The sequence below is a fragment of the Sciurus carolinensis genome, chromosome 8, assembly GCF_902686445.1.
Source record: "Sciurus carolinensis chromosome 8, mSciCar1.2, whole genome shotgun sequence".
In the NCBI taxonomy this organism is placed as follows: Eukaryota; Metazoa; Chordata; class Mammalia; order Rodentia; family Sciuridae; genus Sciurus; species Sciurus carolinensis.
In genome coordinates, this window is record NC_062220.1 from 23,812,307 (window position 1) to 23,834,841 (window position 22,535).

General features: G+C 37.3%; 1 protein-coding gene across 4 annotated transcripts in view; it reads left to right on the forward strand.

Annotated features, from left to right (window-relative positions):
- Cep41 (centrosomal protein 41) overlaps nucleotides 1-22,371 on the forward strand; it is a 43,172-nt gene extending 20,801 nt beyond the window's left edge. For 3 of the 4 annotated variants that reach the window (XM_047562696.1, XM_047562698.1, XM_047562697.1), the window contains exons 3-11: nucleotides 2,450-2,497; nucleotides 6,579-6,640; nucleotides 7,804-7,873; nucleotides 13,464-13,608; nucleotides 15,646-15,797; nucleotides 16,177-16,244; nucleotides 17,306-17,420; nucleotides 17,885-18,100; nucleotides 18,766-22,371. In XM_047562696.1, coding sequence (XP_047418652.1) covers nucleotides 2,450-2,497; nucleotides 6,579-6,640; nucleotides 7,804-7,873; nucleotides 13,464-13,608; nucleotides 15,646-15,797; nucleotides 16,177-16,244; nucleotides 17,306-17,420; nucleotides 17,885-18,100; nucleotides 18,766-18,914 — 1,025 coding nt within the window. In that variant the 3' untranslated portion in view covers nucleotides 18,915-22,371. Of the gene's footprint in view, nucleotides 1-2,265; nucleotides 2,368-2,449; nucleotides 2,498-6,578; nucleotides 6,641-7,803; nucleotides 7,874-13,463; nucleotides 13,609-15,645; nucleotides 15,798-16,176; nucleotides 16,245-17,305; nucleotides 17,421-17,884; nucleotides 18,101-18,765 lie in introns of those variants that run through there. The other variant, XM_047562699.1, reaches the window with a different exon arrangement.
- The last annotated feature ends 164 nt before the right edge of the window (nucleotides 22,372-22,535 follow it).

Here is a 22,535-nt window from a genome sequence, read left to right on the forward strand (position 1 = left end):
CAGTCTTTTTAAAAGGTACTCAAAATCTATTTTCCAATGCAATTAGGTATAGTTGAATAAGGCACTTAGTTAACATCAAATTGTGTACGGTAGGATAAAATGCCTCTGTTTATACTTTCTAAAATCACAGTTAGGGATTTTGTGTTGATTTGAGGTTAGTCATCTCATTTTTCTAGTCAAAGCAATGTGGAAAATTTCCATTTTCTTTTCTCTTCTACATTTGGTTAGAATGAATGTCTGTAATGAAAAGAACTTCTTATTTATGGCCCTCTTGCATTTGTTCTTAATTTTGCCAAATATCTGCATAACTGTAAAAGATCTTGTCTGTCATCTCCTTTGATAGGAAAAACGAAAGGTAGGCGGCACAGCTTACCTCAGAGCCTAGCGGGAGAGTCGCTGATGCAAGATGGAGTGCTATGTAAATACACTGAAAATGTTGATAATTAATAAGGAAATAAATTTTAGACACTTTTTTAGTAGAAACCACTGTCACTTGGAAATGCAATCTTAATAATAAAGACAGTATGAATGAGGTTGGCAGCTATTTTCCATCCCTCAAGGAATTAACATCAGATGGTCCCCCATCTCTTTTGGTCCCAAGGAAGTGGCACTTTCTACAAGTTTACCTCACTATGAATTCCTTTTTAAAACAAAAGAACTGGGGACATGGCTCAATGGTAGGGTTCAATTTCTAATACCACAAAAATGAATAAATACTAATAAAACAACACAACTAGAAAAGCCAGGTGCTTTGTGAGCCATATTTGAAACCTGGAGATTGGTAATGGACCTGGCTTATTTACTCTCTTGCTGGAGAAATCAGCAGTCTTTTGTGTTTCTCCATTTTCTGACTGGACTGCCTGAAACTTGCCTAGCCCAAAGACACTATCCACCACATCAACAACATGCAGCTGTGGGGGACTCAGGGACATACAACCAAAAGCTCCTCTAAAATATTTTAAAAATAAGGTGGTGGGAAGCTCAACAGCATACTGATTTGCTGTCTTCTTCCCTCATTACATTGACCAGGCAAATCCATGCCCGAGTTTAGAGTTGCAGTGGGGAGGAGGGATGTGTGTGTTCAGGAAGAATTTGTGGTTTCTTCTTTGGAATTCTGGTCACTTCTCAGGTCAATTGTAGTCTTAAGAACCTAGGAAAGATCATATTTGGTTTTAATCAGTTCTTTGGTGGTTATTATGCCTCTTCTGACACGTACTCATTATCTCTTTTGAGAAGCCTCAGGCCTTCTGAGCAGCCCTGACTAACTTCATCTCTCTTTCAGCTTCTGGAAGGAAACAGTGTGGGTCTAGGATGTCACTAAATCTTTGTTTTTAGTGCTGATAAAGAGTGTATGTTTTTAGGTGAAAAACAAAATAAACCAAAACAGTAGACTTTTATTCCGTGATGAATTCACGGTAAAAAATTTAGAACAACAAATGAAGTAAGTTGTGTTTTGAGTTTTCTGAGTTTCAGAGCAAGGATTTTCTCTCATGGCTCTGACCTAAACATGAAGAAAAGTTTAGAATAGTCCTTGAAAACTTCAATTCATGTCATTAACGAGAAGCATTTCTTTGATCCGATCTTGGGCTAAATCTAACTAGATCCTCTCAAGGCTTAATGTTAGGAGCACAATTTTAGAAATGTGAAATTATTTTGAATGTTTTTCTTTTGCCATACTTTTAGGTGCCAGATAGAGCTTGCTGTGCTGAATTGAATCAAATTGCAGCATGCCCAGTAAAAAATAATAGTCCCTGGCTTAAGAGCTAGAATTTAATTCATTCGAAAACCAGAATGATTCTGGCCCAGTTTTAAAGTATGAAAACTCTCCAAACCACCTTGGCTAGAGCCTAGTATTATAGAACCAGACCATAAAACATGAGGGCTGGGACTCTACACAGTGGTGGGAACCTGCTGTTATTTCTCAGCAAATCAAGCCTATGGTGAATACTAGCATCCAAACTGTGTGGTCTAGTTCAGGCTGCAACATCAGCATGAATCGTGAAGACCAAATTCAGGAAAGAGGAGGAAACCACAAAGACAAAGCAGAGAGGAAAGGGTTTCTTGGGTAGCCACAAGGGCACACTTCAGATACTCAAAGAAAATTGCTTCTTTTTTTTCTCCTATGTGTCTTCCCCACAAAAAGATTAGGGGTATAGGGAGATAGAGAGTTTTGATTCAAAAGAGGGAAAAATGAATATAAATGATCATCATTATTATCTGAGACTGCTAAATGTTTTTCGGGGGATGCACCCTAGCTTAAATGCCTTTAACCAAAACATTTCCCTCAGTTCTAGATCTTTTAATGATGCTGTGTAATCCAAAAATCTGTTTACTACGTGTGGCCCATTGGTCAGAGAAGCTCAGGAAGTATTTGTTTTCCATTCTATTTTCACAATGGTTCTCATTTTCTTCCATTTAAAGCATATCTAAAATTCTTTCTTCTTTTTAGGTAACAGTATGACGAAATACATTGAGAAGCTAGAAGAGATCAAAAAAAGTGAGTAACACTATTGATGGCTTGGAAAAATGGAGCTCCATAATGTTCTATAAGCTGGTTATCAGCTAACCACCAAACTCTACAGCTGACATATGTGGAGAGCTGTGGGAGTCAGGTGAGCCTGGCAGCTACCTGGAAATATGTGGGAATCACTGGGTACCCTTCTGGCCAGCTGCTAAGATGGTAGCCTGTGGATCTCGGTTCTGCCCAACTTGCATCCTTTAGGGAGTATTCACACTGGAATGCAGAGTGAGGTCTGGTGGAGTGAGCTCTGCTTAAGTGGTTCAAACCCGACTTTCTAGGTACATTATGCTCCAGCCTTCGTGGCTTTTTTCAAAGTACTTAATCTTTCTGCTCCTCTTACTTGGTCTGTACCTGAGAGGATAATATATACCTCTCTTCATAACATTCTTATGAGTATAAATTAAAGAGTATTCACGGAAGACTTAAAGGTCTGAGAAAGAAAGAGCTTATTCACAGTGTTCTGCATTATCCATTCATTACAGCCTGTTTTCTCTTAATTAAAAAACGTATTTCATGCACATCCTTTTTAAAAAACTAATCTACTGCAAAGATATCTTACTAGTCACAGATTATATTGCCCTTGCACAAAATCATGATTTTTCAATCTGTGTTTAAAACTGATGTAAAATATACATGCCTCAACCAGAATTAAAGAAGTAGAAACATCTGTTTCCTAAGATGGATTTGCTTGTGTCTTCAGTAGGAGAACCCAGTGCTAGGGGAGTATTTAGTTAATAGTAGTGAAGGGTCCTCTGATCACAGTCCAGCACTTGACTCTGGTAACATACATCTTCTTAGAAGAGAAAATTATAAATCTAGAATGCATGAGAATTTTTTCTATACAACAGACCTTTTAATTTAAAATGATAATGCTCCTTTTGAATTGCTGCAGTGCAGGGAAACCCCAAACAGTAGATGTGGACTTGGGCGTAGCTTTCTACTGATTGCCTTTATGTGCCATGTTCAGTTAGAAGAGATTGTGCTATAAATACACCTTAAAAATGTGTAGTAGCATAGGATGCTTCTCTTTTCTTATACATTTTATGTTATTATTTAAGTATACCTAATGTATATATAAAAATATATGAAATATATTGAATTTCCAAGCCATGAAAAAAAATCTTGTTTACTCACCTACACTTCATTGTTGTCATCCTTAATTCAGCCAAGGCAGGTGACATCCAACCAACCTTCTTCTATTGGGGTTTGTGGCCTCTTTTTCCTCCCTTTCCATTTGTAGCTGAGGGTAAGCTCACATGTCCTCACCAGAAATTGTGCCATAAAAATGTCCCGTTCTACTCAGATTTGTAGAACCTTGCTTAAAACATTTCTTGAAAGTCCAATGTGATATCTTGAATATCTAAACCTTTAATGTAGATTCTCCCAAAAGAAATACTCCTGCAATAGAATCCTTGAAAATGCTAGCTCATCTTCCTCCCTTAGAAGCTGGGGGCTTCCTTTTGGTAAGGCAGGAATTTCCGCTCACCTTGATCATACACTTTGTGTTCATTTTGACAGAATTACTTTAGTTCTGGTTTAACATCTACATTTTGGAAACTATTTCCTTCTATCCCCCCTTGTTCTGTTGTAAGAGTTCTTTGGTGGAAAGGGAGGTAGTTGCATGACACTCTAGCTAGACCATCACTGCCCGCATTACCTCAGATGCCACGTCTGTCTGTGAAATCAGACCTTGTCCTCGTACTTCCTTTGATTTGTCTTCCACTGTGAGCCCAACTTCCCTTTTATTTGCTAATAATGCATTTTAACAGAAGTCTGAAAACGCAGAAATCCTTTGTAATCTGAACATTCTTTCAACTCTACCTAGGGAAAATAGACACTGTGACTATTGACCGTTTATAAAGCCTATTCTTGGTGCCTGGTAGTTAAATGACACTAGTTGGACCCAGTGTGAAACATCCTAGATAGTCAGGTCTCTGTCCTTCCAGTAACCCGAGAGAGGCAGACTCAGATCCTAGGCTCACTGGAGAAGCAAACCTTGATAGCACATCTGAGCTGGAATTTTCTAGTCTCCTACCAGCATCTGAGAGAAGCCTCAGTAGCAGAAGCTCCATTCTTAAAGCAGTTTGCTCTTGTAAGGACAGGCTGACAGAGCCTTCCAAGCCATCCTTTTAATAGAGTTTAAAACTTACTCTAAGACATCTAATTTGGTCTTTTATCTCTGAGTAATAATGTCAGAAAGTCCTACTGATGGCTGTCCTTCTAAACCAGAACCAGGTATGTGGCATTCAGGCTCCACGGTGCAGTGCAGGGGGCTTCCAGTGCTTTACAGAGGACAGTAGGAATGCCGGTCCTTGGGATGCATCATAGCCTGGTGTTTGTCTAATGTAATCTCTGGTTAGTTAAATGGGATTTTAATGTTTAATGCTTTATGCTTAGAAATCTTTGAAACTATGTGACCATACTAAAAGAATTTCAGTGGATAAATGTTAAAGTACAAATGACTTAAAATTTACCAACTCTTTCCATGGCTGATTTATTGCTGTTTTGATTTACATAGGTGACTTTTGGTATACAAGTTGGTGGCAATGGAGGGGAATGCTGTGGTTATTCACTGTACTTTTTGAAGCTTCCTTGCAGCCTGTTCAGATGTTTATCCTGGCAGACTTTGGAAGCTCTGTTATCTCCAGTCTTATTACCTTGCTGTATCCTGAAGAAGCTGCTCTAAGAATTTTCTAGAAGTGATAGTCTATTTGCCAAATCTTTCTCTTCAAGACATTTTAGAACAGAGAAGTTGTAATTGCCTGCAAGAAAGAGTCTCGAAGTATTTATAGAAGATCAGTTTTTAAGGTAGTATCATCTCCTGACTCTGAATATTAAGGTATTTGTTAAACCAAGCTTACATTATCCTCCAAAGTAACCATCCGGTCTGTGCTAGTTTTTTTGAGAATTCATGGAACTGATTAGTAACACCAAGTAAATAATCTTAAATACCTTTAATCCTTTCCTTTGTTGCTAGGAGTCTTGGTTTATGAGACGTTTATGCTGTGAAGGCCACAGCAATTATCCAGCTAACCTTCAGTAATTCTGAAATAATGAGGCAGTATTTAAGAAGTCTTGGGTCAAACTCAAAAAACTAGAAGAGGAAGGAAGGGTAAGGGTGGGCCGAGTTCAACACTGAAACTCTTCAGAATTGACAGTCATCTTCAGAAGTTTAAGGAACCTAAATTATAACAGATATCTACAGGTTAGATACTTGATAAAGTGATGTTGGCTAAGTTTTTAGTAACTGTTTAATGTGATGTGAAGAATTATTAACACAAGTCAAAGTACCCCCCATTTGAGTTATAATTAAAAATTGTAAAGCTAGCACTAAATAAATGTCAATATTTTAGGTTGGTTTTACTTTTTTGTTTAATTGTGGTAAAAACACAAAATGTAAAATTTGTCATCTGAACCATTTTAAGTGTACAGTTCGATGGTGTTAAGTATATTCTCATTGTTATGAAACAGATGTCCAGAACTTTTTTGTCTTGCAATGCTGATTTTTTTAAGAGAAACTAATGTTATCACAACCAGTCACAACTTCATGCCCAGCGTGCATTCGCATGTTTGCATACATTGTCCAATGTCTCTAGCATAGTTTGCAACCACAGGAAAATGATTGCTCTCTTTTGAAGCCAGAGTCAGAATAGTAGGGTGTAAACATCTTACAGCCGTTTGGCCTGGGGTAACTCAGCTTGTCTGGATCTCTGTCCTCCTTTGTAAATGTAGACATTTATTCCTTGCTTTGTCCTGAAAAGGGTTTGAGGCAGCTTACAAAAATGCATGGCATACAGTATGACCACAGTACATTCAGCTTAGTAAAAGGAAAATGGCAGACTATGCTTTCTGATGACCAAAACCAAGGGGGAAATGAAGAGATGGTAGCCCTACATGCCTGCCTGGTTCTGAACATATCATGAAGAGCAAATGAAATATATAGGTAAAAGCATATAAATGACCAGAAATATATAACATATAACTTGATGACTAGAAAGACTTAGTGTCTAAGAAAGCAAAATAGACTCAGATAAATATGTCTTCTCCTGCTTTTCAGATTATAGATACAAAAAAGATGAGCTTTTCAAGAGACTAAAAGTTACCACTTTTGCCCAGCTGGTAAGTTTAATGATCTTTCTGTTGGAGTTAAAACCAACTTGCATTGCTTTATGTGAGCATTTTTAAATTCAGCTCTAGGGATTATGCAGAAGGGTTGCTTCTGATTCTTCAAATTTCACCTGTGGGAGGATTAATTGGTATGCAGTCTGAATGTTTACGTAAAGATGGTGTGAAATATTTCTCTTTTCATTAGTAAGATTCTGTAAAGTAAGTAAATGTACATTCTACTTTTAATTCATCAAATTTACAACCTAGGGGGCTGGGGTTGCAGCTTAGTGGTAGAGTGCTCACCTAGCATGCGTGATGCACCAGGTTTGAATCTCAGCACCACATATGAATAAAATAAAGGTCCATTGACAACAAAAAAAATATTAAAAAAAATTTTTTTAATTTTACAGCTTAGATTTTATTTTATTTTCTACATTTTAATTTAAAATTTAGAATCTAGAATTCCAGATTCAGGATCGTTTGGACATTGTTCCCTGTGGAACCCAAGTGATTTTCGTTCTTCTATGACTGAGGTCTTTTACGTTGTATTGTAACTTATTTTGTTACTTTGGGCAAGTCATTTTCTTCTTTCATTTTTTAAAATGGATAAGCTATCTCTCCAGACCCCAAACAGGAGTTCCATTGGCATAACTCAAGTTGGATTTTGGGCCTTATGAGCTAAGTTATGAGATGTCCTTGAAAAATGAATACTGTATTTAGGTATAAAATACTGTAATTTATTATGTAATCAATATATTCATAATTACATTTATTTCCTCATTATATGAGCATTGTCAACACTATATACATGTTTGTAGGTCAGTATGGCATTTTCAAGAAATGCTGTGTTATGTTGAAACCCACAATATGTTGAGACCAGATGTAGTTTTAAGCTCTTATTCATGTTTCTTGTCCTAAGTTATCCTTTTGGTCTTTTAAGTTTATCATGTAATATTTTACATGAATCTTTTCTTCTGGAATGATCATCTGCAATATAATTACCACCCTTAAAGTAGAAGAGCCTACGACTTAGTCTATAGTTCAAGCCACTGACAGCTTCTTAAAACAAGAGATCTTTGATCTTTGATGTTTCCTGGTCTTTTGTAAAAGACAGAGTTGTCTCTGCTTAAAAACAAATATATACTCATTTACACATTTTGTTCTTTTTCTCTCAGGTCATCCAAGTTGCTTCCCTATCTGATCAAACACTGCAAGTGACAACTGAGGAGATCCAAAGGCTAGAAGGTAATGAGCATAGAGGACGTGAAGAAAATAGCAGACTGACCACTTGACTGACATACTCGTTCTGCATTTGTTGGTGTGGTCACAGGGACTCAGACTTTGATATACCTGTTTTAATTCAACTGTTACTCAGAAAAATGCTGCCTGATGCTTTAATTGTTAATTCTTATTTCTTTAAAAAAAGCCATCTGGTTTTTCTGGGTTTAACACATGTAGTTTTTAATGTTTTAGATGTGTTTTATATACTATTTACTTTTTTTAACAAATATTTTTAGTGCCTTCTCTATACATACAGGTCACAGAATTCAGTGCTATGTGACTACAGAGATGAACAAAACAGTTCTGCTTATGTGAAATTTGTAGTCACACATGCACATGTGCATACCAGTATGTTTTTTGGGTGAAGAGAATAACAGTGCAATAGAATTACTAATGCAGCAGAATCTAATAATGGAAAAATGAAAGGCAGTCATCATTTATGGCATATATGTTGCTAGGTACTTCATGTTACTTTTCTTAATCTCAAGAACTCTGGAAGGGAAGGTTCACTTTATAGATAAGAAGACCAAGCCTCAGAAGTTAAATCACTTGCTTACGGTGATATAGCTAGTAAGGAATGAACCTGGGACACTAATCCAAGTGTCTCCCATGTAACCAGTATCTTCTCACTGCCTCATGATAGGATTCTGGAAAGTTTCTTGAGAAAGATGCAGGATGCCAGGGGAGATACAAGGAAGGAAAGGTTCTTTCCACTTAGAAGACTGAAGCAGGATTCCTCAAGGCATTCCAAGGGGGCCTTGTTAGAGTGCAAGTTAAGGATAAGGATTTTACAAGTTGAGGAGCAGCTAAGAAAGGCATAGAGAGGAAAGGACACCAGGCATGTTTAGAGAATCAAGTAATCCAGTCTGACTGTGTACTAAGGGAGGAGTAGGCACTGGATAGGAGATAAGGTTAGAAAGATAAGCAGGCTCCAGATCTTCTTTCTTAAATACGGAGTGGAAAATAAAACCTCTGTAGTTGTACTCTCATGAAAAGCATACACAGACTTCAGGTCTTGATTTTATCCTGAAGTACCCCGCAATCAATGTGCAGCTGTTTACTGAAGGGGAATGTGTTTGTTAAGGTTGATGTAGGTCAGGAATTTGACTTCTGAATTCAAGACAAGTTTCTCAGGAAGTCTGAACACTGGTTTTGTGCAACTCAACTGTCATTTCCCTGGGCTGGTTTTTGTTAGGGAGAATAAAGAGAATCTGAAAACGACAGGAATTTATCTTTGACAGATGCCTCTCACACGGCAGAGAAATAAGGGCTCTTTGTAAGAGAGATAATTGAGTCTCCTCATACAAGTACTCCCAATTTTAACAGAGTTATATAAGCACCTAGATTTGGTCCTTTAATTCATTGTTGAGATTGCAGCACCAGAACATATGGGCACATGCAATTTTCTCTTCTGAGATAAATTTGTGCAGCAAAATAGGCTCTTGTAAAGTAGGACACCATAATGTGTGAGTAATATTAGTGTTTTTCTAGTGCTCTACACAGATAATAACTCACTCAGGAGTGCCTGTAGAACAGATCGTATCTGTATGTGTACTGGTCATCTTTCAAGAATTTTGAACTCTCCTTTTACAATGTTTAGTGCTTTTTTACTAACTTAAAGTTCTATTTCTAGTAAGTTAGAAAACTAGAAAAATATATAAAGAAGAAAAAATAAACAATAATCTTTGTTAACATTTTGGTCCATTTCCTCCTCCATCTAATGCATCACCCCAATCAGCTCCATATTCTTTGTGTATAGTTTTGTATTATGCTGCTTTTAATTAACATTTCTCATGCATATTTTCCTATGTTGTTAAATAGACTTCAAAAGCATGATTGTAAAGGTTGTGTTGTCATATGTCTATCCTTGGGATATACCATAATTTAATTATCCTCCTATTGTTGGGCATTGCAGTCTTTTCTGATTTTTCACTTTAATAAAATACTGCTGCAGTGCATATACATAAATGCTATATGATTCTCCTTATTCCTTGAAGATAAATTGCTACAGATGGTCAAAGGGTGGAACTATTATGACTCATGCTGACTGCCACTCTCCAGCATGGCTGTACCTGGATGCACCCCATTGGTAGTGATGGGAAGACCTGTTTCTCCCATCCTATCCAGTACTGCAAATTATCATTTTTAAATATATTTGCCAATTCAATGGATGAAAAATGGTATCTAATAGTTTTAGTTTTAGTTCTTTGATAATGACTTCCAGGGGTGTATGTGTGTATGCATGCACACATCTATTTACTAGTTATACATATTTCTTTTTTCAAAGACTCTATGAGCTGTTTCCTTTTTGTTTTTTTAAATAGGATGCTCTTCATTTTTTCTTACTGATTTGTAAGAGCTCTGAATAATTGATATCTTTATATAATGGAAATCAATACAACCTTGAAAATAAATGAGAAAATCTATTTTAAAAAAATATTTTTTAGTTGTAGATGTACACAATATCTTTATTTATAATATATTTTTATGTGGTGCTGAGGATTGAACCCAGTGCCCCACATGTGCGAGGTCAGTGCTCTACCACTGAGTTACAATTCCAGCCCTGAGAAAAATATTTACTTGATTATTTGAAACAATCTCCAAGCTATATTATTAAGTAAAACTAAAACAACACCAAACAAAAACCTAAAGTATAGAACAGTATGAATGGAATTATCCTTACTATGTATAAGGGGGAAGAAAAATATATACACAGGTTTATAGTTGTTTTATTTCTGGAAGGAGACAGAAATTTAGAAGGCAGATCCCTTGGGTAGGAGACCAGAGGGCCTGAGTCTGAGTGGGAGGGCTTCCTGTCCATGGCAGTGGTTTCACCTGGTTTGCAGTTTCACCAGGTACACATGATCTTTATTCAATTAAAGAGCTAATTTTTTAAAGCTATAAATTAAGTATATTCATCTTTATTACAGATATTTTTCCTAATTTGTTATTCACATTTGAATTTTGTGTTGGTTTTGAAACACATTAAATTTGCATTTTGTATGATCAAACCTATTAGCCTTTATTTTTGTTTTCTTTTATTGCTTTAGACTGATAATCTCCAAAATAAGTTAAAGTGTTTGCCTATACGTTCTTCTGTTGGTGTGTTTGTGTGTTTGTTTTTCTATATTTAAACTATTATATATATTGGTATATGATATAAGGTAATTATCTAAATTAGACTTTTTTCATATAATTGAGAAATATTTCCAGCACTACTTAGTTCTCACTTAGCCCACTGATTTGTGCTGTGTATCTTTAACATTTTATGTATGTTCTAGGATTTGTTTCCATGTTCTCTGTTATATTCCATTGCTCTGGTTATAGTTCTATACTGTTTTGATCATTTATATGATCCTATTTGATAAAGCAATTTGTCAAAACTATCCTTAATTTAATTTATATGTGTGTGTGTGTTCATCTTTAAAATTATTTTTTGGGGAGATAGGGATGTGGCTTTGTGGTAAAGAACTTGCCTAAATTGAACCCCAGGTTCAATCCCCAGAGCCTCATACAAAATCTATTGTGATTAGTATTACAAGATAAAATTAAGTTTGGAAAGGATTAACACCATTTCACCTTTAGACAGCTACTCAGAAATATGCAAGGTGTGGCACTCTCTTTATTGAGATTTTTTTTAAGGCCTCTAAGTAAAATCTTTCAAAGTCCTCTAAGTTTTATAGATCTTTTACAGTTGTTTGGGTTTATTTCTATGAGAGTTTATTTCATAGATGCAGTTACTGTGAGATTTTTTTCATGTTCTAATAAATATGTAGGAAAAATATTTTATTTATTAGCATTTAAAAAATCTTAACCATATATTTATTGCCTGTATTCTCTTGAAGCTTCTAGTTATATGATCATATCATAGGCAAATTAAATCTTCATATCCTTTTTAAATGAAGCTTCTTATTTCTATTTCCTTTCTTGTTATATTGGTTAGAATTACAAATTCCCAAACATTGTGATTTCAGTGCCCTTCTTCACTCTTAAAAATTATTGAGGACCTCAAAGAACCTTGGTTTATATAGATTATATCTATTAATATTTAACTTTTTAAGCAGACAACCAGTATTTATTGTTTCAGTTAAAAATAATGATATCAAACCCATTACAAACATAAAAACTTCGTGTGTTGTGGGGTGGTACTGGGGTTTGAACCCAGGGCCTCATATGTGTGCTAAGCACATGTTCTTTTACTAAGCCACATCCCCAGCCCATAAAAGGATATTTTAAAGAAAACTATAGTTCTAAAACAAAATTTTACAGAGAGGGTGGCATTGTTTTACATATTTTGTAAATGTCTTTCATGTCTGGTTTAATAGAAGGCATCTGATTCTGACATCTGCTTCTGCATTCAGTCTGTTGTAATGTGCTGTTTGGGTTGAAGTATATGAAGAAAATCTGGCCTCACATGGACCTATAGTTGGAAGAGGAAGAGTATTTTAATAGCCCTTTCAGATAATTCTGGATATTTTTCATTGATACTACACCAAAACTTGACAACTTGTCATTTCTTAAAGGCTAGCTGTAAAGTGGAATCTAAATCAATGAACCGTTCACACTTGGTTTCATTGAAATCCATTGGTCTTTCTTGTACTTTCAATGAATCTTTTACCCATGCATGATTTTATATTATGCAGTGGTTATTTGGAAAATATCTTTTCACTGAGTTATGGAGATCTTGTTGACATATTTCTTTACACACTATCAAAAAATTACATTTTTTAATCTCACCATTTATCTTCCCAGAAACAAGTATGGGGAAGCAGCTCCTCATACTTCAGCGCCAATGGCAAATACTGTTTCTAAAATTCTGGATTTTTTTCAAAATTTAATCATTAACAAAAAGTACCATCCGTTGTTTTCCTTGAATTGATAGGTTCACTTAATTCATTTTTGAGGAAATGTCTACCAAATATACAAGTGTAAGTAACCAGAGCTTCCCTGTCAGTTTTCCTTCCAAGTTAAAAAAGATGTCCTCGTCAAAAGCAGCTGGCTCAGCTGCTGCTCAGCAGTCACACTGACACTTTTTCTTGAGATAACCACAGCAGTGACATATGTAGCAAACTTGACGTATGTGGACTCCCCATTTCACCACATAAAACGTTAAAAAGATGTGTACTTACTTAAAAGTGAGATTTAATTAATTAAAATTATTAATTATTTTTATGAGGGACATTTTTATGTGACTGTCATACTTATTTTCTGAGTACATACGTGACAGTGAAAAATCAGATTGCTAATAGTTTAGTGCCATTACCTTGATTCTCGCTACGGTCCTAGCATTTTATCCACCAATTCTTTTGCACCATTAGTGCAAATATCAACCTAGTAAAAAAAAAATAGATAGCATCTAATTAAAAACAGTTTTCACTTTGCAGACCCCTTCTGGGGTCTACTGTACTTTGAGAACCTATACATTACAACTTCTAGAAAAATGTAATTATTGTGGTAAGATTTTCTTTTTTTTTTACTTCATTTCTGTGGAGCTACCTAATAAATAAGTACAGCTCCCGAGTTTAAATTTAATTATTTCATTTGCAAATTTTAGACAATGAGTCTGCAACTTCAGACCCTGATGCTGACATCGCTGCCAGGACCAATGGGAAAGGGAGTCCCGGTGAGCAGTCGCCCAGCCCAGTCCAGTTCATCAACAGTGCGGCAGCGGGGGACTCAAGTCGCTCCACGCTTCAGAGGTACTCTCATCCAAATCACATTTTCACTGCATTTTACCTACAGATTAATCTAAACACCAATTTCAGTGATTTAATTACCTTAGAAACAGAACTGGCAGTAGTGAGGTCCTACATTTTAATATTGGCTCTTCTACTTTCTCTTTATTTAAATGCCATCTCCTGAATCTCTTTCACAGCAGTCTTACTGAATTGATATAAGAATATATTAGCCAGGCACAGTGGCACACACCTATAATTCCAGTTACTCAGGAGACTGAGGCAAGAGGATCACAAGTTGGAGGCAATTTGGTGAGATCCTGTTTCAAAATAAAAGATAAAAAAAGGACGGGGGATGTAGTTCGGTGGTAGAACATCCCTGGGTTCAATCCCCAGTACCACCAAAAAAATGACTATATCAATACGAGAGTGTTCATTTTCCCTCCTAAGTTCCATTCTTCTCAGCCCTTCTGAATGTAAGTTTGTTATTAATACTTAGCTTTACAAGTACTGTTTTTTCATTCAGAGTAGGATTTTTCCCCCATTTCTGTCTTCTACTGCTTATAATTGCCTTGTCTAAAATTGGAAAAATAAAACACAGTGTCCAGCAAAGGAGAGTGAAAACAGCAACCTAGTGTTGATTCTTAAACTGCACATGACTGATTTTTCTTATTCTGTGGGCTTTATTCCATGTAGCACATTCTCACAAATATTAACCACTGATTATAGAACTGGTGATGATTTTTAGCACACATTCATCTCTCCTACTGGTAAACGGTTCTACTAGAGAAAGAATTGCCATCATCAGTATGTCTACTGTGAAAAGACTCCAAAAATACATTCAAGGAGAGAGAGATATGCCTAAAGGACTTCTAATGAGGATGAAGTTTCATATGAAAGAGAGTTTCTTCATCTTTGGTTCAACAAAATATACACTATATAGAATACAGTCATAGTGTTTATTAGATTTAAATGCAGAATTTGATGTGCTGTGATGGGAGAGGAAATACACCACGTACTAATCTGTGGCTTAGCACATGTGTCTTTACAGTCCTAGGACGGTAACCATCTCATTCCACTGCAGATATGCTCACCACCTGCCATCCTGTTCGTAACACCCCATTTTCTTAGTCCTTTGAATCATGTTTTCACCACATTTCCCCTATAATATTAAAATGGCAACTAATTTAGTAGTTTAATGACCTTAGAAACAGAATTGTCAGTAATGAACCCCTTATTTTAATCCCAGCTCTTCCTCTGTCTCATTATATGAATGCCACTTAATGTAAAAGCCTCTTCAGCTTAAACATTGAAATATGTAAAATGGAAGTAAGTGCAGATAACTGTTCAGAGTTTTAGGGTTCAGTATGCATATTAATAGGTCCTTGTATAAGTACATTCACATGTCACAATGATGGAACATTATGACAAACGTGTCATTCGGTAATTTTGTCATAGTGGGAACATCAGAGAGTATACTTACACAGTGACCAAACTAAGATGGCTGTAATGACTAGATAATATAATCTTATGGGAATACCATAGCATATGCCATCTTTTGTTGACCAGAATGTTATTATGTGGTATAAGACTATATACAAAATATATAAAACATTAATGCCACTTTATATTACATGTAATATGCTTAGAAACATCTTTAGTTTTTCCTGTCCTTATCAACCTTAGTCTCTCCCCCTTTGTTCTGCTTTATACACTCCTCAAAATCCTATTGGACTTAACTCTTCCCCTCTTTCTTTCTCTGTATGCTGCCCTTGCTGCCTATACCTCTTCCCGCTTGGCCATATCATAGCCTGCCAGGCATTGTCTAAAGGTAGTTATGGACACATGGATCCCCTCTTGGGGTCCAGGATGATAGAATAGGAATCCAGAAGATCCTGCATTCAGAGGCAGAGCTGAAACACTGTACTCATTTACCTTTTCCTTTGAAGTGCCTTTTGAAAAGACATTGAGCACTCACCTCACTGTTCTGAAGAAACACATTTGACCTTTAAGCCACCAAGCCCTGACTGTTTTCTATTGACCTACTTTTTCTGCTTACAGTGTCATCAGTGGTGTTGGGGAACTGGATCTAGACAAAGGGCTAGTGAAGAAAGCAGAGCCTAACACCAAAGACAAACCTTATTCTGACTGCCCCTTCTTGCTGCTAGATGTACGTGATAGAGATTCTTACCAGCAGTGCCACATCGTTGGAGGTAAGAGAACTTTATAGTACGTCAATCCCAGGAAAAGAGCCTGTTCTTGAGTCCAGACAGGCTGAACCACATTGATAGGGAGTCTTATGTGTGCTAGATTCACTATGGAAACCTCTCAAGTTGGCTCCACCATGTGCTCTGAGAGAGGTTACTGATGGTTCTCAGATGACTCAGGGCCCGCCAGTACTAAATGTGAACAGTGAAGTGAAGCTTCGTCCTTTGTTCATAATGTCCTGTTTTTTTTCATTCACCAATGTATTTAGGTTTATGGCTCATGATTTTGAAAATATATTTACCTCTTAAATTTTAAACCAGCTGGAAACTGGGGCCAAGTTGTACTAAGAGCTACAGACTTCTAAACATTTCCTTCTCTTCGCAGCTTACAGTTACCCAATTGCAACTCTGTCTAGAACGATGAACCCCTATTCAAATGATATTCTTGAATATGTATCCTTTGTTGTATTTTAAGGAGTTGGATGGTATGAGGATTACAAGAATCAACATACTATGGATTGTGCTCCCAGTGAGAAGACTGTCAGGTTAGCATATTTGAGACTTTGGATTCCTAGCTGTTGCCGAAAATCCTGACTGTGAAGGCAGATGCTTCCAAACCATGCTGCACTGGGCCAGAAAAACATTAGGTTAAAGGTTATGATCTGTTGAAAGATAGTCCTAAGATGTTTTTCCCCCAGAAAGCTTACCCAAGTAAAATTTAAGAAGTAGATCTTTTCCTATTTTAATTTTTTCTCCTTTAAAATTTTTGATTTTTTTATTCATAAAAATCATATAAGTAGAAAATAATTAAAATACTGAAAAATATAAAAAAGAAAACAGAAATCTCCCATAATCACACAGTTGAGCGTAACTCCTGTTACATTATTGGTATATTTTATTCCAGACTGTCTTCTGTGTGCATGTGTGTGTATGTGTGCGTGTGCGTGTGTGTATGTGTGTTAACAAAGTTGAAGCCATACTTTATACTTAGTGTCTTGCTTTTCTCCACTTCATATTACAGTGTGTCTCCCCATCCTAACACAAGCTCTTTGTAAACTCCGTTTTTGATACTGTGTATATTATCTCATCTTCAGATTTACTATAATTTACTAAACCACTCTTTATTTTGGACTTTTAGATGATTTCACCTTTTGAAACTATTATAAGGAAGACTTGAGTGAATACAGTGGATATAGAAGTTTTTCAATTTCCTTGTTTGTAAAATGGATACTATAATATTTATTTCTTGGGATGAATAAAAACCAAAAGGTGTAAAGTACATAACTGGTGCTGTCTCAGACTATAGTTGTACTCGTTCACTAAAGAAAAGAAAAGTAGCTCATGTAGTTTCCATAACAGGAGAAATCCAGTAACTGCTGGTGATGGATAAGAATGGGCTCCTCTGACATTCCCTGAACTCAGAAGGAAGAACCTTGGCTGCTCTTTGTTCCTTGGGAGTTTCTTATAATCTAGGAGCATTAGCTCAGTACCTGGATCCTTAACTTATCTCTTAGAAAAATGCTCATGGCAAGATCATCATTCTGTATGACGACGACGAAAGACTGGCCAGCCAGGCAGCCACCACCATGTGTGAGCGGGGGTTTGAAAATCTCTTCATGCTTTCTGGAGGTGAGCAAGGCTGCCTTCTACTTAGGGATTTAAAACATAGATCTGTGGACTCACAGTCCTTTAACCCACCTCATCACCTTTTCTTCTCAGTGTTTGGAATTTAGTGTTCTCAAAGGAACCAGGAGTTATGTGAATTGTCCTTTAGCTCTATTGCACATGGTTTTAATTCCTAAAATAACAGTGTTGCTTCAGGGCTCTGGAAAAATGCTGAAGATGTGAGCAAAAGGATTTCTTGAGGTATTCTCAGAATCCCATGTAACATTTTCTGGTGTAATTTGCTTAATGGGGAAACCGTTAAGAAAGATTTCGTGTCCTTGTGTTGGCCTCAACTTGGTGACCAAAGATTCGGAGACATGCAGGCTCTTTTTCCCCCCAGGGTTTGATGTGGCCTCACTGTGTTAATCCTGCTTTTGTTTTATTTGTTTTCTGTTTATTTGTTTGTTTTGATGATCTTCTATGTCTAGGTCTAAAAGTCTTAGCTCAGAAATTCCCAGAAGGACTGATTACTGGTTCCCTGCCAGCATCCTGCCAGCAGGCCCTTCCTCCTGGTTCTGGCCGGAAACGATCCAGCCCCAAAGTGCCACCACTACCAGCTGAGAACAAATGGAGATTTACCCCAGAAGACTTAAAAAAGATAGAATATTATCTGGAAGAGGATCAGGGTCCCACAGACAATCCTAGTAAGATATTTTGACCTTTGTTTTCTGTGGAGCTTAAGATTTGCAGCTTGAAATATTACCTTATCATATGAAAAACTTCACTTTCCTCTTCAGATTCTTTTTTTAAACTATTTGAGGCTGTGGGTGATCCAGTTATGGGGTGGGAGTGGCCCCTAATAGTGGTAAGAATTAGACATAGAGAAGAGTTTATCAAAGGGTGCATCTCAGGCAGGGTTGAGCACAGCTTATGGCATTCAGATTCCTTCTCAGGAAGTTTTCTTTTTCTTCCATTGCTTCTGGGTACATTTAATCCACCACCCAGAGCCTTCCTGGTTTGTCTTCCTGTCTTACCTTTGCCACCCCCTTCTTTCTCTTCTCCCTCTTCTAATCACCCCTCATCCTGCACCCCTCTCCACCAAGGAAAAATGAAAGACTAGATTTGGGGGGATAACATTGTGGAAGCAAAAAACTAACTGGGCTTTCCTCCATCCCTGCCCCCTTCCCCAGCTGCAAGTTGATCTCAGTGATGAGGAGTAGGTCATCATTGGCCCAAAGTACATGCTGCACCAGCCTTCATTAGCTTAAAAGTAGTTGTAGACTAGGACTTCATTAGCTTAAAAGTGTACTTGGCGGATTGTTCCTGGAATCATTCTTGTTGCTCAGCTCCTCTTTTTTGCTCCCTCCAGGCCGACTGAACCAAACTAACTTTTTTGGAAGAGACTCCAAGGTGCCTAGTGCCCGAAGCAGTCAGAACCTGCCTGTTGGGGTCCCTACTGGCCACTCGAACCCCCGAGCACCTGGCAGTGGCCACCTGCAAGCCAAACCCTGGAAGTAAAGACTGTCTCGCTTAGTCAAATAAATGTTTCCCCTCTTTTGGAACCCCTGAGCAGTTCCCAAGTTGGTCATTTTCAGAACCGCTGTAGAGAAACCCACACCATGTGGAGTAGGCCTTCTTCCTTCTCCCTGTCTCCCCCTCCTCTCCTTTCAGCCAGCTTGGGAAGAATTTTGACAGATGACCACAAAAACCAGAGGCATGACAGGCTGTAGTGTCCTCCCTATTGTTTACAGAATATTTAAGTCTTTTGAAACTGAATAGGAAAAAAAAGAACCTCTCTTTTAAATAAGGTCCAGCTTGTTTGGTCTATATCCAGTGTTGTTTTGTAAATACTTCAGTCACATCTGCTGGTATGTTCTTCCCAACCAGTTTTTTTTGTTGTTGTTGTTTGTTCATTACTGATTTCGTGAAGGATTCTCCAGGTGGGCTTGGCATGGGCAACTGTCCCCAGGGGTGCATATGAGACTTGTTTCCAGCCACCCACAGGCCCACACCAGGTGTGGGTGGCTTGTCGAGAAACTCTGCCCAACATGCTGTGGATCTGTTGGGAGTTCAGAATCTGGTACCTGTGAGCATGGCTTAATTTTATGATTTTTAGAGAAGCTCTACATTTCTTCAATACTCCCTTTCATTTAATGGTTTCCTGGGGGCAGAAAGGCGTGCACTCTGCTGTCCTCACACTGGGAAGAGGGAATGCCCTGGCCATTGTACAGGCCTGTGTGGGGGCCCCTAGAAGCCACCAGAACTGTTCCTCACTTGTGGCTGGTGTATCAGTTGTAAATTTCCATTGCCTGATGGAGTCCATCTGTGTTAGATGAGTACAAATTACGACCACTTGAAAACATGAGTTTCACTCAGGCAACAGGAACATACAAGGTGAGGAGGACTCTGAAGTCCTTTGTCAGGCTGATGACCCCTTAAGCCCTTGCTTTAAAAGACAGTATTAGTCTAATTGAGTAATTAGTGCAATTTCCTGCTTACTTTTCATTCTCATGACTGAGCTGTGATTAGGAGGTTGTGATTATAGATTCTGGTTTTGGCCGGAATTTTGAATCAGCATTAATTGAATTGCTAGATGACTGACATTCATTCTATTTAATTGGGGGGAACAAAAGACCTCAGGTAAGGATGAGGAATTCTGAAATCATACAGAAAAGGAAAAGAGCCTTGTTAATTTTTATGGTCTGTGATCATAGCTGTGATAAGGGACTAAGGAATAAATTGTGTTCTTCGTCATGGCAACCAGCTTCTGAAAGCCAACTGAAAATTGCCTATCCTTAGGTGGTTACTGCTGCTGGGTAAGATTTGCCTTAAAAGTACTATTTCTCACTACCAAAAAAGAAAAGAAAGAAAAGAAAAAAAAAAAAAAAAAAAAAAAAAAAAAACCTCCGCAGTATTTCTAGCATGAGGGCTGTGTTGTAAGAGAAATAAACGTAATAAATATCTCATGCAGACATATGGAAAAATAAGTCAGATGCAGCCCAGTTCTGTTTTAGAATGTGTTTATTCTTCTCTACTTGATTTCCAAAGTGCAACATTTTCCGATGCTTTAGAAATCAAACAAACCAGGGACATTGTTCAGATGTCAAGCCGTGCCCAATTTTCCACAAGATTCAAGAATCTTGTATCAAATTCAGCCAATGTACACATAGCTTTAATGAGAAGCCCGTCATGTTTCCCCATAAATTTATTGCCTGAGAACTTAGTTCAGCCTTCTGCTAATGCCAGAATGCTCTGGCTTTTTATTTTCTTTATGGCATAGATAGAAAAATGCAGATTTTTCCACACTCAACTTTCCCCTAGCGTGGACAAGATTTTCAGCCATCTTTGACACATATACATTTTTAAGGAAAAATATTTTCTCTATAACAAAGTTCTGGTTATGCCATTTTAAAGTTGGCTAGTCAGGAGACTAGACTTCCCCTCCCGATTCCACTTTGAAAACAAAGAATAGTGTCCCCTGTTGCTGTTGTGCAGTTGTGACTTCACATGTTAGAAGCACTATATACGTATTAGAAGTCAGAATTGCTGTGTGTTTACCAGAGAGTTGGAGCAGGTTGAATATTTTATGTGTGTCTATCCGTAGTGCTTTGCCCTATTGGTAAGGACTTTAAAATTTCTAAAGACCTGTTGTGATTCTGCACTTTTGAGTGTTAAATGTTACTATCAGACATTTTTTATAAGCTCAAGCTATTGCTTTTAACATTCTACCTTACTTCTTTCTTCATTAGATTGTTTGACATGTATTATTTAAATGATCAGTGATACTTTGTGCAATTATGAATGTTGAAGATTAAAGAACATAGTTACATAGTTACTAATTTGTCGTTTGCTATTAATGTGCTGAAACCTGCCAACTTCTCTGTCAGGATGATTTGGGGGAGCCCCAGGAGACTGGAGTGATTGGAAAGAGTGCCTTTTTTTTTTTTTTCTGCATCTCCCAGAAAAGCATATATTCTTTGTATAAATGAATCAGGAAATAACTCCAGTTAGAGCCAGAGACATGCTCTGTGGTCAGAAGGCCTGGGTTTCTCATCATACTCAGGCAGGGACTGATGGCCAGGTTGTGTCACAGATTCCTTGTCAGTGTTTTGGGGATTCACTCCCTGTCCTCGCCTGGGACCCCCGAGAAGGAGGGTGCTTTACCAACATGCAGCGATAGCTCTACCGTGCGTCAGCAATGGTCAAAGCTTAATAACATGTTAGACACCTCAAAGGGATGTGTACGTCAGAATGAAAGGAGTGGAGGAAGGAGGGAAACAAGGAACAAAGAGGGAAGGGAGAAGAAGAGAGGCAGAAAAGGAGTGGGGAGAAAGCTCCAGGCCTCATTCAAAAACTAAGGACATCCTGGGCTGTAAATGTCAGGTTTAGTCTGTTGAAAACTATAGAATGATTCAAATGACCTAAAAGTAACTTTCAGTTTTTACCTGTGGTAGGAAGCCAGAACCAACACAATCGTATTGGACCTGGTATAAATCAGGATTAAAAGAGAACACATAATATTCATTAGTCACTCAGAGACTTTTCCTGTGGTGCTGTTTAGATTCTACAAAAATTCTTAAGACTTTAAGCTACTCACCAGGAAAACAGAACAAAACAAAACCCTTTTCTTCTGTAATTCCCTCGTGGAATATAACTGAAGTCAGAGTCCTAGGCTGGAAGAAATATGTAGGTGATTTTTCTTGTGTTGGTTTTAGTTTCTGTCATGTTGTTTATTGGTTGTAGAGTCTGTCTTTTATTTTATTTGACTTTTTTAGGGCGATAACTAATTTCTGTCTACCTAGATTCAAATCCATGATTACCTTCTGGCTCTACTCTGAAGATGATCATTAAGATGATCCTTTCTTTCTCCAGTTCTAAAATGTTCTCAGTGTCTTTGATGCGAGTTTATTTTCTTCACATTTCTCGTAATACTTTCCTTTTCCAAAGTTTAATTACATTGGGCATGTTAAATACTTCCATGCAGTCCACTTTTTGATTGACAAATATATTTTTCAAATAAAAGCAAAAAATAAGACACACAGTATGCTTAAAAAAGTGTTCAAAATACATTTGGGTGGCAGTACTTTCCTAGACTTGTTGTGATTATTGGAATTATGATGGCATCCTTAAATTGGTACC